This window comes from Plectrocnemia conspersa, unplaced genomic scaffold (assembly GCF_051122295.1).
Source record: "Plectrocnemia conspersa isolate PC_06_02 unplaced genomic scaffold, ASM5112229v1 ptg000005l, whole genome shotgun sequence".
NCBI classification, from domain to species: Eukaryota; Metazoa; Arthropoda; class Insecta; order Trichoptera; family Polycentropodidae; genus Plectrocnemia; species Plectrocnemia conspersa.
This window is the reverse complement of record NW_028277169.1, coordinates 32,070,011-32,088,890: the sequence shown is the minus strand read 5'-3', so window position 1 is coordinate 32,088,890 and position 18,880 is coordinate 32,070,011. Positions and strand designations below refer to the sequence as shown.

Below are 18,880 nucleotides of genomic sequence, written 5' to 3'. Positions count from 1 at the left end.
GAGCAAACAAGCGGGAAATTCCTCGAGAATTCCTTCCATCTAAAGACAGAAAAGAATATTCAAGCCTCTTCGGTTTTGCGGAAGATATGACTTTAGTGTCATATGTTCCGAAAATAAGAAGAGCCGTTGCTCTCTTGTCTACGGAATTTTTTGATAGCAAATTGGCCCCTGAAGATTTAAAAATGAAGCCCGAGATCATATTGCACTATAATCACACAAAGGGTGCTGTGGATACTAGTGATAAAATGACTCGGCAATATTCTTGCGTCAGAGCAACCAGAAGATGGCCGTTTAGAGTGTTTATGGAGCTGATAGATGTAGCAGCTCTAAACGCTTATATATTATGGATTACAAAGTTTCCAGATTGGAAAAAGTCTGATCGAAGCCGTAGAAAGATTTTTATTCAGGAACTTGCGCTCCAATTAGTATCAGACAACGTTGATATCAGAAAGGAACGAAATAATTTAAATAAAATGGAACGAGCTGGATTCGACATATTCGAGAAATACAGCAATGTCGAAATGTCAACTTCTACTGAAGAAACACCAAGAACGCCGATTTCACGAAAACGTCCCAGGTGTTATTTTTGTCCGCGAAATGAAGACAAGAAAACTCGCATTCAGTGTTTTTCTTGTCAAAAACCAATATGCTCGAATCACAGAACAGAAAAAAAGACAATATATTGTAAGGAGTGCAATAAATAATTATTTTATATTTATTTTTAAGTGTCGTCACTCTTACTTTACTATTAAATTATGTTTATTGTACTTTGCAATTATGTTTAGTTTTGTCTTATTATTTTTTTGTATTTTATTTTTATCCGAAGTGTTACTATATCTTTTGATTCTGATTAGTCATATCTTATGCTTTATAATGTTTTTTAGTTATATTGTATGTAAATTATGTGAGTTCTAGTGAAAATTCATTCATATATATTTTTGATTCTGAATAGTCATATCTTATGCCATATATAATATTTTTTTAATTATGTTTAATTTTTATGTAAATTATTAGAGTTCTAGTGAAGATTCATTTATTTATATTTTTTGATTCTGAATAGTCATATTTTATGCCATACATATAATACAATATTTTTTAATTATGTTTATGTTTTATGTAAATTATGAGAGTTCTAGTAAAGATTTGTTTTTATATATATTTTGCTTGATTTAAATAGTTATTGTTATTACGTAGATATTTAATTCTTGCCAGTAAAGAACATTGTTATTATCAAACTGAAAAATACTATAAAAGTATCTCGCGAGACCATGCAAATCTACGAATCCCAAGAATCGGTGATTACGACAAAACAAAACTTAAATTCAAATAGAAACGTAATTTTTTTTAAAATACTTTCGATTCCATTAAGCTTTATATTATTAAAGTTTATAAAATGGTATTTTGTATTATAATAAATTATGTATTACACTTGAAAATTTAAGTATATTTATTATAAGTGTATAATTTTTGGGCTACACTGTACATAGGCACGTGTCGGCCGCCTACGCGTCGGAGAGGGGAGGCAGTGCGTGTCGCGCTCTTCGGGCGATAGCATGCGCCGATTTTCGTAATTTTTTTTTATAATAATTGTTAATAAATATGAACAAAATGAGGAAAATTATAACAAATGGTTGTATTTATAGCTATATTTATCTATTGCACAGAAAATTTAGTAGGAATTTGGTGTATAAATGGATAAAATACTTTGGGACCACAGAGGACCCCCGTCGTCAGACGCGTTTTTTTCTTCGACATCGTGACGGATGGGTTAAATAACCTTTAGTCCTCAAACTTTTTTTAAAAACGAATCAGCTACTTTGATTAAAATTTGTGACAATAAAATACGCGATTTAAAAAAACACTGCCTTGAAATGAACCATTTTTACCTGAAGTCTGGAAATTGATATTTTTAAATCAATTTAGTTATTATAAATTATATGAGAAATGTACTACCAAAAGTTTAAGCACTGCAAGCTTTGATTTTATCAATTTAGGGATTCTAGAAAAAAATCAATATTGCACTTTTTTGCTTTAATGATGCCAGATAACATGTCTTTCGAATCGATATTTTTTTATGTTGCTATAGGAGGGAGGGAATTAGATTTTAATCGAAAAAATAATAACTTGTGCTGTCATTTATTTAAAAATAAACATACAACAATAATTGATTAGCGAGCGGCTGTAGTCGCTGTTTCCTCTTTGAGCCTGTCCTTCTTGAAAGATCCCATAAAGGCTGACTTGTCGGCTGGAGTCTGGAAGCGACCGTGTCCGAATTTCGAAGATGTATCGATGAACTTCAAGTTGATCTTTTCCAAAGCCGCCTTCTTGGTGTGAATTCTCAAAGACTAAAAAAGAAAAACAAACAGTAAATATCGTACAAATTTGATCAGATCACAAGAGAATTAAGACGCACCTTTCTCAAGGTGATGACACGCTTCTTGGGTCCCATGCAGCATCCCTTAATCATGATGAAGTCATTGTTGACTTCTCCGTAATGTGGGAATCCACCCATGGGAGTGATGGACTTCTCGGATAGATCATAATCCGTAGAGGCATTGTTCTTGACGATCTTTCCGTCCTTGGTGTGGATGCCAGCTCCAATGCGGTAGATCTTCTTGTTCATCTCGGTTCTGTGATGGTATCCCTTCTGACCAGCTCTCGCCACGGTGAAGGATACGCGAGACGGATGCCAAGCTCCAATGCAAGCGACTTTGCGCAGACCCTTGTGGGTCTTACGCGGCAGTTTCTTTGTATGCCAGCGAGAAGTGACACCTAACAAAATAACGATTAGTATTCATTTTTTAAGAAAATGCACATTTATTATATATATATATATACCTTTGTATCCCTTTCCTTTAGTGACACCGATGCAATCGATCATCTCATCGGGAGCGAACACGTTGCTGATTGGAATGGGTTTCTCGAAATGCTCCCTAGCCCACTTGATCTTATCTTCGATGGATCCTCCGTTCAATTGGATTTCCATCACGTGAGCTTTCTTCTGACGCTGCTTCAACAGCTTCATTTGAGTGTGAGCGATGACACGTACAACGGTGCAATAACGGATCATCTTCTTGAAGTCCTTCTCGATGGTCTTGCGACCCAAGTCGTCCTTCCATTTCTTGGACGACTTAGTGAACGCCTTCTTCTTTGACTTGTACCTAATTGATACGTTTCAAAAATGATTATGCTGCAAACGAGAAAAAGGGAAGGTCTCTTCTGCGAGCGGAGACACAAATCCCTTCCAGTTCGCAATAGCGACTGGTTAAATAAAACTCTCATGCTGCCATTGGAGAGCTAACGGTGCACGTATATTTAGAATACATCATTTAAATATATATATAAAAATATAATTGTCAAAATCAATAATTACCAGTTCTTGTAGAAGCGACGGCGACAATCTTCAGATAAATGTTCAGCCCAAACGGTGCAAAGAGATCTGAGACCGTGCGGGGTTTCAATGTATCCGACAACACCGACTGGAACCATCGGCGGAGTTTCCAAGATAGTGACTGCCTCGACAATCTCTTTCTTGTTAATCTCTGAAAAATAATAACGATATCTTTACTACAAATTCATATATCAGACAACAGATAATTGATGATAAAAAGCTGTACACGACATGGCCGTTCCACCTTGTCATTGTCCAATGGACTACAGGACGAATATGGAATATGCCTGGCTTACACCAGCTCGAGAAGAGCGGCGATTTTAATATTCGACGCGGTGCGCAGTCCACCGCATTATTTGCGGCTTCGCGACACTTTAGGAGTAGGGTCCCGGACGCGAGTCCAGGTCCCTCCCCTGGCTTGTCGGAGTAAAAAAAAGCAAAAATAATAATCCAACTTACTTGATCCTGGTCTGTCAGCTTCCCTGAGCACGTGGGTCATGCCGGCTTTGTAGCCGATGAAAGCTGTGAGATGGACAGGCTTACTGGCATCATCCTTGGGGAAGGCCTTCACCTTACCGCGATGACGGCGGGATCTCTTCTTGGGGTAGAACCCCATAGACCCATGCCGAGGCGCCGAGAATTTACGATGAGACTGTAAGGTGAAAGTATAAAAATCAATACGCATGTACTACATAACCTAAAAAATAATCTACACGGAGGCAGATCGATAACGTGAACGAGAGCTTAAAACCATTAAATATCAATATAGCAATACTTTGACTAACCATTATTGAAACAAAAACTTATAAATTGAAAATGATTGCAAAGATATCGAAAGATTACGGACGAACTTGTACTCACCATGGCGATGAAGAAAAAATGGCCGCTGTAAAATGTGGAGGGAGCTTATATACCAATGAGTTTACCCATAACACAAATATATTCGACCATGACTTTACAATTATTTAATCGCAAATAAATGTTCATATATTCATTTTTAAAATCCTCACAATGTACACTGCAAGAATCAGGTAGATTAATGTATGTAATAGGATATTTATTACATTACTTTTTTCTCAATGAAATGTATAAACGTGGGTATGGTTTGAAATACCTAATATATCTTAAAGTATTGTTTTATAAAATAAACTTTGTAATTTTTCTGCCTTCTTTTGAAAGACAGGAAAGACCGATATACTGATAAAGTTAGATATTAATAAAAAATGAATGCAGTATACTAAATAATATAAAGATTATGAATTTAAAGGTTGAAAGTTTGTTTTTGTATGATTGAGCTTGTTCTCGTTAGAATGAAAATATATAATTATATTTGTTTAAACGTGTGAATAGTATAATATGAGGTGTTTAATGAAAAAGTGAGTTAACGGTTTAAAAAATATTTTAAGAGCCGCATACGGCCCTCGGACTACTAATTTGACAGTGTCGTTGTCTAAATATTTTAATGACGTTCAAACAACTACATTCATGCAAAATACTTGGTACCATTGTAATTTTAATCAATCAATTGTATTCAGTATAATTTTATTAAGCAGCAACACTGAACTTGACCTTTGAAAGTATTGTTGTGTAGCGACACTCGAGTGTTGAACTGTCAGCGGTTTAGTTAGTAGTTTGTTTGTATTTTATATTTTGAAGTCAGGAAAAATATGGAGGACAGGGTTAATGTAGGTAGACAACCTGAACCCAAACAAGTTCAATTTAGCCTTTTTGAAAACTCGCTCAAACGAGCTAGGCGAGCAGTGTTCTTTTTAGAGAATCGCCAGCGCCTAAAACAAGAAAAACGCGAATATCGCGAATCGCTGATGCCAAATGCAAGTGAAAAATTAAATACGCTGAGTCAAGCCATTATTCGAGAATCCGAATCGACGCAAACGGCTAAAAGTAAAGATGAAATGAATGAATTGATCTGGGAACTAATCCGTGGAACTCGACCGTTGCCAAAGGCTGAAAAAATAGTCGAAACGAATAGAGAAAAAAATCATGTATTGCGACCGTTGCGCACCGCTGAAGAAAAAAAAGAAATGGACAGATGGGAACGAGAAAGGTTATTGTCACAGACGAGCGAAGAAAGAGAAGAAATAATTCAGGAAAGAATCCGTGAAATGGAATCGTGGCAAATGGTTGAAGAAAGATACAGAACAAGAATTCGATTATTACAAACAGTCGATGAAAGATATGAATGTATTAGAATGAACAGGGAAAGTAGCAATGAAATTTAATTGTTGCAAACTTTAAGAAGGTTTATCGCTAGCTTAAAGAAATATATACTGCTTCTTTGGCCAGGAGAGGCAAGTACCGTAAATCAAGATCTAATACTGTTTAAGGACTAAATATTTTTTTTATTTTCTTCTAAAATTACTAACATGATCTCTATTAACTTAAGATTCTTATCCAACTTTTACTTTTTTTCAATCTACAGGTGTATGTCCATATCTTTATTATCATATCGAAGATATAAGGCAAAGCGATATACATATGTATCAGTAAATTAGTATTTTTTGTATAGAATAAAAAAATTAAATTTAAATCTATAAAATATATTTTCTCTTATCTGAATTAGATGGTAATATTTAAATAAATCTATATAGTAAATTAATTGTTTTTATTATTATTATATATATTGTTATAGTTACACACTCTTATGTTTTTACTGAAAGAAAGAAACTTAAGACAAAAAAAATTGTTAAAAAGGATCAAGATAATATTTTTCTGGTTAAAGTAAAAATTTTACAATAAAAAATTTTTTGTTTCTTTTTTTTCATATGCTTAGTCTATTATTAAAATTATTAAATAAAAAAAATATCACACTTTTACAAACCTTATTTGTAATTCTTAAATAATACTATTGAGCTTATTTGGCAATGAAGCATGTTCAACTGACGCATAAATTCAAAGTTAGATTGGAAATTTATTTTGCAATCTAAGATAGTGTTTGGTATATGAATAAGCGCTATATGCTTTATTAAAGTTTGTGTAAGCACATACGCGTTTCAATCTTGCAATATATAATATTATTTTTATAAAGAAAATATTGAGTCGATTATAAAAAATGCAGATAGTTGTAGGTCATTTTAAACGCAACATTCCGTCCTGTGGCAAACAGACCCAGTAACTATTTACAACAATGTTTTGGTACAACATAACGCCAAGGACGCAATATTTCATTTTATATGAATTTTTCAGTGATAAATTGCTAGAGAGGAGTATCGTGGGGAGCATATTAGTTTCTGATTCAACGAATATAGGATATTCATTTAGCTAGAATGAATACATATTTTGCTTTAAATATTTATATATATTAAAAATTTCATAAAAATAATTAAGGCTAGACTAAACATCGCTTGAGATATGCTCTTCCAACCATTAAAAAGATTTAAGTAGATTTTACTTATTTTGTGTACACCTGGTACAACAGTTACGGTTTCAACAAACGGAAACATAGCCATAGAACTTTATTGTATTTATAAGGATATCATATCCAACACATCCAATGCCTTTAGCAAAACATAAAACCTTTTCATATTATTTAATATTTAAGTAATTACAAATATATAACATAATAAACTAGAGAAATAAATTAAAATAACGAGCACCGTTTTATTTTTATTAATTTATTTAGCTAATGTTACTAATTATTTACACACTAAGCAAATATAATCAAAACATACATGTAAACCCTAATATAAACATAAACAGAATATAAAAAAAAACTTTATTATTATATTTTGTTTATTAAGATGTTTCCTTATTCCATTGAGAAAACCCGCTACATTTTTAATTTTGTGGATTTCCCTAGGAATGTTTTTTTTACAAATTCACATCCTGCACAGTATTTCCCTGGCCGTACTCAATTTCTATACCTATCTATCCTTAAAATTTCTTTATTTCTAGTATTAAATCTATGTACATCTATATTTCTTATTAAATAGTTATTAAACTACACCGTAAATACTTATTAAACTCATTTAATAGTAAATTGTGAACGTAGCAATGCTTAACTGTTTTTTTAAACTTAGCCAAAATATTTATTATGTAGCTTGTGCAATTGTAAAGTTTTAAATAGCAAGATAATCAAAGAATTAAAAAAAAAATAATAAAAAAATTCGCACTTTTACACAAGATTTTCAGTAAAATTATAGAACTATTTAAATAAAAAAAGGGAATAAAGTTTTTGTTATTTTAATATTATTTTTCTATTTATACATTGCTACTTATAACATAAAAAAATGCTATTTATAATTAATATTTGTTATTTATATAAAATATTTGTTACTTAAATTAAATATTTATTCGGTTCAGGCCTAGCCCATAGGTACAGCGGCCACTTTCAATCCAGATCCTAAAACGCATTATATTTTATGATAAGATATTTACTAGATTTTAAATATAAAATGCCTGAAATCTTTTCGCACCACATTTTTTTTAAGAAAAACTTTTTTCGTACGCGCTTCATAACTCCTCCATCACATAACAAATGCCCCCTGGAACTGGCATTGTCCACCATTTTTCATCATCCACTTTGAGAACCTATGGATTAAACAATAATATAAGAGACGACTATTTTATTGTTTAACCTTTCGGATCATGATAATTTTGAGCCATAAAATCTAAGTAAAGGCGAGCAATTCCTTTTTCCATATTTGTAACGTTTTGACGAAAATACTGCTTTATGGATAAATTAAGTTTACTCTATAGTCAGTATCGTAGCTATGGGGGGGCGGGCCGCCCCGGGCGGCACTTGCTTGGGGGCGGCATATTCGCGATGGGATCATCTACTGTGATTTTTAACCCTGAATGCACTAAAACATATATAAATCCACGAATAACAAGAGCTTAATAATAATCAATTTATTATTTTAAGAAATGCTAATTTTATGACCCTGCAAAAAATGTATGGGGGGGGGGCGACAATTTTAAGGATCGATCTGGGCGGCACATACCCTAGCTACGCCACTGTCTATAGTATATACATATATCTGAAAAAAAATTCTCCAGTGCTCAATCCTAACTTTGTGAATTGAAGAGACACCATAAAATATTAAATCATATTATTAACTTTTTTCAACACGTCAAAAATGATATTTAATTACGTTTTTTCAATTATTTGATGCCCCATAAGTGATCTCTAAAATTTTCAAAACAAAAATAATAAATTTCACTATAAATATGTTTTTATCTGGTTCTACAAAAGTTATTATTAGGTCTGCTACTCTAATTCAGGTCTTCTTAAAGTGGTGTTCCATGGATATTAGTAATATTACTGTTGGGGCTCCAAACATTAAACAAAACTTTATATTTGAAACTGAAACTAATGATAGAAATCTTTCATATAGAGTTAAAATCGTATTTATGTATGTAGATATACAAAAACACAGTTTCTTTAATTTTTCACTACTGTTACAAAAACAAAATAAACGCTTAAGAACCATTAGAAACGCATTTTATTCTGACAATCTGTTCATCTGGAACAAGGAATAATTGACTACAAAACTTCTAGTGCCCTAAGCGCGTGCTTAGTATGCTTAAGAGCTAATCCAGCTCTGATCATCATGATAAGTAATTTATTGTCGAATAAATAAATTATGCAATCTGAAACTCTTTATACCTACAACCCACTTTAGTACATTTTTTATGGAAAAATTTCCTCACCGCCCACCAGTGTCACGGTAACTGAATTTAGTACAAGTGTGAAATATTTTTTAGAGGGGAGAAGGATTGTAAGAAATAGTTACTTAAATGTCTTTTTTTAGATTCATGGAAGACAATCAAAATTTGGAGAAGCAATTTGTACGAACCAGGTTGTTATAACCTGACAAGTAATATATATTCTAAAGATTATTTTTATTTTAAGTTTTAATCAAATGCTACTTAATTATAGTTAATATTATAACATCTGCAATATAATTTATTATTTGTTGAATTTATTGAGCGTTTTTATAGTGAGCGATTTTAGCTCCGTTACGCGCTAACAGAAACGCTAATACGCGCGAGTAGAAGGGGTGGCAAGAATCTTATGTAAGAACACTATTCGAGCGAAATTTCAGGTCCTTCCTAGCCAACAGCGATCGTATACGGTCGCTAAAGAGGTTAATCTCCTCTATTCGGCACCACCGGCTCCATCATGCGCATCTGGACCTCCGAGCACACATTTAAGTGAGTACTCAGACTTAAGCACCATAACCTCTCACATACCATTTCCAGAATCCATAGCCACGCGACCTTGACTGCGCGTGACGCTTCCTGTCCCCGTGACAATACCAGATAAAGAAATTTGCCTTTTGACGTTTGACGTTTGATGCTTAAATCTAATCAAACGTAATAATGACGCAGTGACGAAATACCGCAGGGTTCGTTTCGTCACATTATTAACCGTTGGATAGCAACAGTTTTAATATTAATTAACCTTGTGTCTAAATGTCATTTTTAAACTTAGCTTTCTTAATGCGATTTTGATTCGAGCATCTAATAATGCGTAGTTGCATATCGTTATCGTTTAATATTAATTCAATTAACCTCTTAGGACTTGATACGATATTGACAGATTACTCACACACTTCATGTGCTATGATTTCATTGTTTAATGTGATAATAAAGTATGCACTTTACCTGTGGCACGCCTATAAATACTATTTGTAATATTTTTATCCAATTTTTTAGTAGTAAGAGTAATTATCTACCAAAAGTAATCAATATAAATTCAATATTTCATTTATAACTGGTTCAAAATTTTGCCAACTTTCAATAATTTCTAATCAAGTTTGTCGAAAACTAATTTTGAAATGCTACAATAGAAAGTGTAACTATATAAATATTTTGTTATAAGCGTAGTCTTTTGATTCTTTGCAAGTTAATCAACTGTTTCATGATATTCTTCCAGTGTTTTTGCCTTTTTCATCATTACATATTTATAAGACGTGATGATATTTCTCGTTATATCATTATGCCCTTTCAACTAATTATATTGAAAAGATAGCTATCATTAAAAAGTTTATTGGTGTCAAATTTATTCTATAAAAGTATTTATTCATTTGTTACAATTATAAATTAGATTTTTTTAAGTAGATTCGCTGCGGAGTTATTTATGGGGTGTTCACTGTTCGGAGCAAAACATTGTTATATTTTAGTAAATCTTTATACATATTTAGAGCAATAAAAATAATTGATTGATTTAAATAAAATTTACTATACTGCAAATAAAATTTGTTATGATGAACACTTAGTTTTTGAAATTTAAACAAATAGCATTGCTTGAAAGTCTTCTTTTACAAATCTAAATGAATAATTAGGAAAGTTATTAGAAACTTACATAGTTCAAAAAACGATAAAAAATTATGCACATGATCCAAAATTAGTAAAAAAATTATGCAATAAAGTTTTTAAATATAAGTTAAAATAAACATTCCAAATAATACAAACTTGCGACTTAAAAACAATAAATAAGATTTTTACAAAAATGAGAATGCACATCTGTTTTTAAGATAAGTCTAAAAATATTTACGATACTATGGCCTTTGTTTAATTTTTATGATAAGGCCTTTCTGAGATTGTGATGAACGAATTCTAAGAACTTCGGTCATAGCACGTATACCAACAAGTACGAAGATGAATGAACAAAACTAATCAATCTTGTAACAAATAGTGAAAAAATAATTAAAAAAAATAGATTAGTTTCAGGCCCTTTTGCCCCGCTAGCCCCCCCCCCTTGTGGTGGCCATGCTATTGTCCTATATACTTGACAACCGACTAAAATCAAAGGTATGTCAAAAAAATTAATGTAAAATCCATACAATTCTGGAATATTCCGGTTATATCAATCATTTGTTAAATATTATTAATGCTTATCTGATATTTATTGTAATCTATAAAGATATCTTAATGAATGGAACACAAAATAAAAAAATTAAATATGTTAAGAAACATTAATGATATCAAAGTTTTGAAATTATAAATAATATTTTATGGTTAAATACGAATCGTATACAGTAGACGGTAATTTAGACCCCAATAACACGGTAAATTGGGCACGTGCTATTTGGATGCCCGTTACTTTATGTGTGAGCAATCACTACACGCGCTTGATTTGTACGCACGTATTGCAAAAAAATGTATAAGTATTTTCTAGTCCCCCATCTACACGCACCCAAATAGCACACCTGCAATTTACCGTGTTATTGGGGGTCTACTGTGTATGTTTATGTTCGCAATTTGTAATTTTATTAAAATATAAAAAATTGTATTATTTTGCGTGGTAATATTAATATATCAAACACTCGCTGACTAATCAGCATATGCCGGACGATGCACAAAACTGCGCTAGTATGCTACTGCTGCTTCCTCTGTATGGTCGGGGAAAGCTATATATAGATAAATTCGATGACGATAAAATGTATTTTAAACATGCTCAAATTTCACTATTATATTCATTTTTGGTTCATTAATACTCAATTTGAATTAGGGTTAGATTGTACCCCATACCGGATATCGATCTCATTTACAAGGTTTCGGTATGCGAGGTTTAAAATAGATATTCTGTCATTGAAGTGGAATAAAATTAATTCTTATCTTTTGTTTTTGAAAAGAACAGCTGATTCATAGAAAAGCGAACAATGAAGACGATTCAGTGCCTTGGTTGTGACGAAGACTAGTGGCTTAAGCTTTGCCGTTCTCAAAATGATGTTAGTTACTAGTTTCTAAAAAATGATTATTCTATCGCTCAATTAGGATATTTTTTTAATATAACTTTTTTATAATAGATTTTTTGAATGGCAGATGAATTTTAGAAAATGTTTTTTTATTTTCCGAAAGTAACCAGCAGCTTCATTATTCGATGCCAAAAATGCAATTTTAATTAATGTTCTGCTACTTTTTTGATAAGGTGCACCGCGCTCCAGTTGTAAATGTGCATAATACGAATTATAATTGAATTTTACTTTCTATAGTTGTGGTTTATGAGCTAAATATAAAATTTTTGTATATTCGGGGTATAATCTTGTTGAGAAATTACAGCGTATATGTATTCAATAATTTGCAACTGTCCTTGTGACTTATTTATTGTAAATTAGAAAACAGCTGCTTGAATTAAAAGATAATTATGTTCTTTCCTTTGCCTTTCAATTAATCAATGCGTTTCTTGTAAATACAGATTCATGAGCTCTGTCATAGGGCTACCAACTTTGAAGGTTAATTTGCATTGAGGAATAGTAGAACTCAACTGTATAACTGGTAGCTTATTCATTAAATATCTTCTACTCTATATAATAATATTTAAAGAACTTTAATTGGTTTAGAAATTCAATGCGGAATATTCTCTAAAAACATAATATTGCCATAGTGTTCTATTCTTAAGTTTTAGTATAGTTTTATTATTAATTGTAATTTCCCACGCAAATACTTAATTTGAGTGTCGAATATTATTGTTGCCTTTTTATGAATAAAATCGTCTTTCAAAATCCTGTACAACATAATTTCAGTTTCAAAACTTGTATATATTTTTTCTATAAAAAAAAATGATTTTGTAAATAATGATAATAAAACAGAATGATGCTGTTTTTATAGATGGGTCAATAAAATTGTAAATTTTGCAAATTAATATTTTTGTTGTCATATAACATAACACGAAGCTTAGGGGCAATTTTTTAGGTAGCCAGATAAATTTAAAAAATAGCTTTCTAATGTTTTTATTTCCAATAAATTTCAACGAATCACTAAATCTCTCTAAGATCGACAAGCCAGAGGAGGGATCTGGATTAACATCTAGGACCCTATTTCTAAAGTGTTGCGAAGCCGCAAACAATGCGGTGGACTGCTCACCGAGTCGAATATTAAAATCGCCGCTTCTCGCGAGCTGGCGTAAACCAGGCATATTCCATATTCCTCCTGTAGTCCATTGGACGATGACACGGGGGAACGGCCATGTCGTGCACAGATTCACAATTTGTTATTTCACGAGTTATTATAATATGTATTTTTTTATTGCAGCCATCCATGGGAGACTGTTGCCCAAGCTGCTTGGCGCAAATATCCCAATCCGATGAATCCAGCCGTCATCGGAACGGACGTGGTGGAGCGCAAAGTCGAAGATGGGATTCTACACACCCATAGACTCGTCAGCTCTAAGTGGGTGGTTCCAAGTTGGGCGCAAACGGTGAGAGTTGAACTTTACCATTTTTTGGCATTTGATGCCAAAAAAATTGAACCACTGCCATTACGAAGCTATGTAGGAAGCTAGCAATTCCGGTTTTATCAGTTGGCAAACTTTCAATGACATTTCTAGTGTAAAATTAATTGCAACAATGAGCTACCTGCTTTTTATTACGCGTCCGTTTGAGACTATTTTTTTATGTAGAATGTCATTTACTGGAGTTGTATTTTTTAATAGTAATAATAAAAATGAGGTTTCAGTTTTTTCGAATCAATATTTATGTTATTAAGTGTATTTGTTTATGATTATCTTTCCATTACACTACAGCATCTGAATGCTGAATAATAAGGAATCTTAAAATACATTTGATCATATGGCTGAGGTTATTCTATCTTGGATCAATTATCGCCACTAGTGATATTCATCCTACTTGCAATGTCTGGTAAGCAGTGAAATGCATGTGTTAGGTTACTTTTCAATTTTGCATTTGCTGAGATTATGCGGCACCCACTTTCGAAGTTTCCGGAAATGTTTCATATTATGCAAATGATTGGACATGATTTAATGTGTTATTTCTGTCCAGCTGTTTTGTCCAGCAGCGATAAATATAGAACTGGTCGATCACCTTGTATGCCCTATGATGTTTTGAATAATTAAAAACTGCAAAATTGTATTTATTATTTGTAAGTATAAAGATGGCTTATTTATATATATGTTACATTGAATGTGTATTACCAGTGAAGCTATATTTTCACTGACGTTTCAGTGAAATCATATCTGAATACATTTTCACTGGTAGATATATATTTATAGTAGTGAAAATATAATTTAACTGGTAGGCGTTAGTGTAATTATATGCTGCTCTAAACTGCCGGTGAAATTTAATTTGACAAATGCAAAACATCTATTTGCTGTCCAAACCAAAACCTAAACTAAACAAAAATAATTTGTTTAGGTTAGGTTATCACCCAATAAGACCAAAATGTTCCGAACGTTTGAGTACTGGATCATGTATATAAATAATATTTCACTGATATTGACCAGTGAAATAATACATTTTAATTGGTCTATTCAGTGAAGTTATTTTTTTACTAGTGAAAATATAACTTCACTGAAAAATACACATACAATCAAATGTTTAAAATATGAAGTTAGTTATTAGGTAACATTGGCAATGAAATGATTCTATTTTTAACGGCATTCTTGCATACAGTCCAAGGTTTGATGAAATATATTTTTCTTACATATTTTTCTTTCTTTTCAGTTAATCGGTTCGGCTAAAATATGCTATGCAAGCGAACGATCGGTAGTCAATCCATCAATAAGAGAGATGACTCTCAAAACTATCAACTTAACCTTCTGCCGATACATAGCCGTCGATGAAACCCTCAAATACGTCCCGCATCCGACAGACTCGTCCAAAACTCTTCTCAAACAAGAGGCGGTCGTCACAGTGCAAGGTGTACCGTTAACGAACTACATGGAAGATATCTTAACTAACAAGATATCGTTAAACGCCGGTAAAGGCAGACAAGCTATCGAATGGGTCATAGGCAAAATAGACTCGGAAATGAAAGAGATAGCGTCATCGGCCTGTAAAAGCACTGATGAAATAATTCATCAAACTAAAAAGTCATTGGACGACATTACGAGTAAAGCGAAAAAATCTTTAGACGATATCCAACACTTAACGTCATCAGCCAACGCTTGACAAAACGGCTGGTCTGACGTTTAGCCAGATTTTTGCGATTAGTTCAATTTTCCTCGTCGAGTGCCAGATATTGTGATCTTTTTATTTGCGAGTGACTGCGAACGTGAAAGGTTGTCGTCAATGAACCGATGTGATATGGACTTTATAAGATTATTTATGTACATAGAAAAGTATTGTTGTTCCAACTAATTATATGATAGTGTTGAATGATCTATAGTACAAAATTATCGGCAAGTTAGTAAGCTAAGTACTAACGATCACAAATTTGAGAGCATTCCGTATTTTGAACAATTAACGGGACACAATTTAAGACAATTATTAAGATTCGTATTTATTGAAATTTTATTAAGTAGTATAAAATTATTTTGATTTGTTTTGTTTTTTTCTGCATCGGATCCATCGTTATATTTTTGTATGACCTTTAATAAAACATGAGTATAGCCATGTACATATATTTTTTGTTTGTTGTACACCACACACAAGTATTTATTTTCACGCTTGTTACTACAAAACCAAATATTTTCTGAAGAAAAAGAAATTATTAAACAAACTTCTTAAGTACATCTGTCATTTTTATTTTTACCCTTTTGGCGGCTTAAGCTTTTCAAAGCTTGGATCGTTGACCTTGGAATTATATCAAGGATATCTTGAGTTCTTTCATGTAATAATAAAAATATATTATAACTTATTTAATGTTATTTTATTTCTATACAAACCAAAGAGTGATATTTCATATGATTAAATGTTTTAATATCTTGGATAATGTTTAATATAAAAAAACAATCTATTTTGTACATGAAACATTATTACAAATAAAATAATTAAAACATAAAAAAATATTTAATGTGATTATTTTAAGAAGTATGTTTTTTCACAGTATATTTAAGAAAATATTACTAATAATTTTCGTAGTTTGAAACACGCAGTATTTTTTATTTTTAAATTCACTATAATTTATTTCATTGCATAATAAAATTAACAAAATTGCTTTCTTTGGATCAAAACTCAGCTTTTCTAAAATTTCGAATATGTTGCTAAAAAAAGAGTTCACAAAAAAGTCTATGGTATTTAATTTATGTTAAGATTTTTTTTAATGTGTAAATCTATTTAAATAAGGTATTGAAAATATTGTAATTTATTTTTTACGTTTTCTTACTTTTTTTACTGATACACTAACAAGCAAAAAATATTTAGAATTGCAATTTATTTTGGTTAATAGAATTATTATGTAAGACAAAATCAGTCTTATTTAGTTTAATTTACTAAATAAATGGTTAGCATAAATTATTTTATTTACATTAGTATTTTAATTGTTCTGCTCGAGGAATATAAAATTTATTAAGTTAAATACAGCAAAAATATAAAATGTTTTTGTCTTTTATTTTGCAACCTTGTTTTTAGATAAGTAAATCTAAAATATGTTGAAAAAAAATATAAGGTGACCGGATATTGAAAATATCAAAGGACACTAAAAATAAAAAGACCATCTCTGAAATTTTCGTTCGAGGAATAAATTGCTGCGGGAGTTAAAAAAGATCATTGCGTAATTTTGTTCTAGGAGGATCAAGACGGACAAATTGCTATGGGAGTTAAAAAAAAATAAAAAGGTCATTTCGGAAATTTTTGCTCAAGGAGGACATTGGTCACCTTATAAAAAATGACTTTTGGACACATGTAGTGATTGATTCAAAAAGCTGGAAAGTAACATGACTTTCAACAATGAAATAGAAATTTAAAAATACAAAAAGTACTCAAATGCATATAATTATTCAGGGAAAGAATAAAATCCGGCAATGGTTTTGTAAGATACTTGATAATAATAAAGTAAAAAAATTTGCAGTAAATAAAGATCAACACCTCAAATGCTTATTCTGTATACGTGTAAACCCAATGCCCTATTGGATGTTTTTTGAGGTTCAGAAATATATAACGTGCATATGTGCTGGTGAGTTCTTGATGGAAAAGCACATATTATATTTTGTTAGCATTACAGGTTGTTTTATTTTTATTTATTTATAAAGTTAAATTGTTATTATTTGTCCCTCAGAAAGATTATCCATCATCAATATTATCTTCACATCCTGAAAAACAAGCCATCACTTTGCTAGCGGACAACACTATCTTTTTTTGAAAAGCAGTAAACCTATATTCTTATACTATTTTGACTGTTGCTTTGATGCAAGCTAATAGTGGATAACCCATGATATATTGATAGCAGTGGACGGGGACGTCATTGAGGGGGGGGGGGTAGCACATGCCCCCCTTCAATTTGACCAGAAAAAAGCATATCATTTAATGAATACTATTTTATGGTTTAAGAACCCTAGGGTGATGACCTCGTAGCCAGTGAGACTCGGGATGAAATCTAGTTAGTCTTATTACATTATATTTACATATGGTGCGGCAGACGATAAATGGTGAGATATTTTCTCCGAGCGATGGTGGAGAAGCTGGCGGAGGGATGATATGAGTAGACGATCCTCAGAGTTCTGATTAGTGTGGCAGCGACAGTATATTCTACGAGCGGTGGTGGAGAAGCTGGCGGCGGGATGTGTGAGTGCTTGATCTCATGTTGTCTGCTGGTCTCTTCGAGTGTCTGCCGGAGTCTGCGAGTTGCTGCCCGTGACTGCCTTCTCCTCATCGGAGTTCAGGCTTAAGTATCCAAGGCTGAAAAGCTTGCTGACCAATCACAATTATGCAGCGATCATCTAGCCAATCGCTGCAGTGGTTTCTTATAATAGCGAAATAGGGATACGCCTTTAGAAAGTGACATTTGCTTGATGGGCATTGTCCAAGGTCGTATTGCATTGCAACGGGAATCCTGTGGATCCGATGATTTATTATATCCGTGACTGTTTTGCAACAAAGAAATATTTTCTCAATGACGGAGAATATTTACTGTATGCTATTTTTATTCTAACTGTTTAATATTTATTCTTACCTTGAATAATATAAGTATGACTGCTTATAAAATTCTGGCCGAGATTTGATTTTTATTCTGATTTAAAGTTTATACAAATTCTGACTATTTAATTTATTGCCTAGTATTTTATCAAAATATGTAGGCAATTTGAAAATTCTGTGCAGTTTGTACTAATTTCTCATGAAGCTGTCTTTATGTTTTATACTACCCTATGAAATAATTTATTTGATTATATTTTATCTAAGAAACTAAAATTAGAATTAACAGGAAATTGTTCATAGAAATATCATGTTTATGTCACACTCTACCTTTACGTAAATGTTTTATCAGTTGGCAAATTTGTTAACAGATAATGAAATAAAGCGACGACACTAATCTCAAGTGCAATAGTTCAACTATGAAACAATCTCGCCGCATTGTCGATGTAAACCAAAATTCCAATCAATGGTTTCGGGTCAATTGCCTACAATTTCTTCGATATCATTCTGAACGCCAAAAGGGGAACGCGCCGTGTCGAAAGTTCACAATTTCGATAAACCAAAGAGACCTTTGGACCTCTTTATCTCATTAGGATGCGCCTTTTCGTTACAAAATTACTGATTTTCTGAGACAATTCGTTGTAATTAACCTATAACTGTAACAGTTCGCTCAAGTGAAAGTATATATTATAATTATAATAAACAATGTAATTTT

General features: G+C 32.0%; 2 protein-coding genes across 2 annotated transcripts; one reads left to right on the top strand and one right to left on the bottom strand.

The window, feature by feature from the left end:
- Positions 1–2,120: 2,120 nt before the first annotated feature.
- Positions 2,121–4,013, bottom strand: RpL3 (ribosomal protein L3). Its single transcript, XM_088185628.1, has 5 exons — positions 3,851–4,013; positions 3,374–3,542; positions 2,839–3,161; positions 2,414–2,772; positions 2,121–2,345 (listed from the first exon to the last, which is right to left on the bottom strand). The coding sequence occupies exons 1-5, from the start codon at positions 4,005–4,007 to the stop codon at positions 2,169–2,171; spliced, it is 1,185 nt and encodes a 394-aa protein (XP_088041754.1). The 5' UTR covers positions 4,008–4,013; the 3' UTR covers positions 2,121–2,168.
- A 5,442-nt stretch (positions 4,014–9,455) lies between these two features.
- slmo (PRELI domain containing slowmo) lies at positions 9,456–15,825 on the top strand. Its single transcript, XM_088185600.1, has 3 exons — positions 9,456–9,565; positions 13,391–13,556; positions 14,818–15,825. Exons 1-3 carry the CDS (start codon positions 9,534–9,536, stop codon positions 15,262–15,264), a joined length of 645 nt encoding a protein of 214 aa, XP_088041726.1. The 5' UTR covers positions 9,456–9,533; the 3' UTR covers positions 15,265–15,825.
- The last annotated feature ends 3,055 nt before the right edge of the window (positions 15,826–18,880 follow it).

Bases quoted from the DNA above. Each gene is read 5' to 3' on its own strand.
- RpL3 (XM_088185628.1), bottom strand. From the start codon at position 4,007: ATGGGGTTCTACCCCAAGAAGAGATCCCGCCGTCATCGCGGTAAGGTG. The intron at 3,543-3,850 runs GTAAGTTGGATT...ATTATTTTTCAG, and splicing joins AGCTGACAGACCAGGATCAA to AGATTAACAAGAAAGAGATT. The intron at 2,346-2,413 runs GTGCGTCTTAAT...TTTCTTTTTTAG, and splicing joins GTGTCATCACCTTGAGAAAG to TCTTTGAGAATTCACACCAA.
- slmo (XM_088185600.1), top strand. From the start codon at position 9,534: ATGCGCATCTGGACCTCCGAGCACACATTTAA. The intron at 9,566-13,390 runs GTGAGTACTCAG...TTTTTATTGCAG, and splicing joins ACCTCCGAGCACACATTTAA to CCATCCATGGGAGACTGTTG. The intron at 13,557-14,817 runs GTGAGAGTTGAA...CTTTCTTTTCAG, and splicing joins TTCCAAGTTGGGCGCAAACG to TTAATCGGTTCGGCTAAAAT.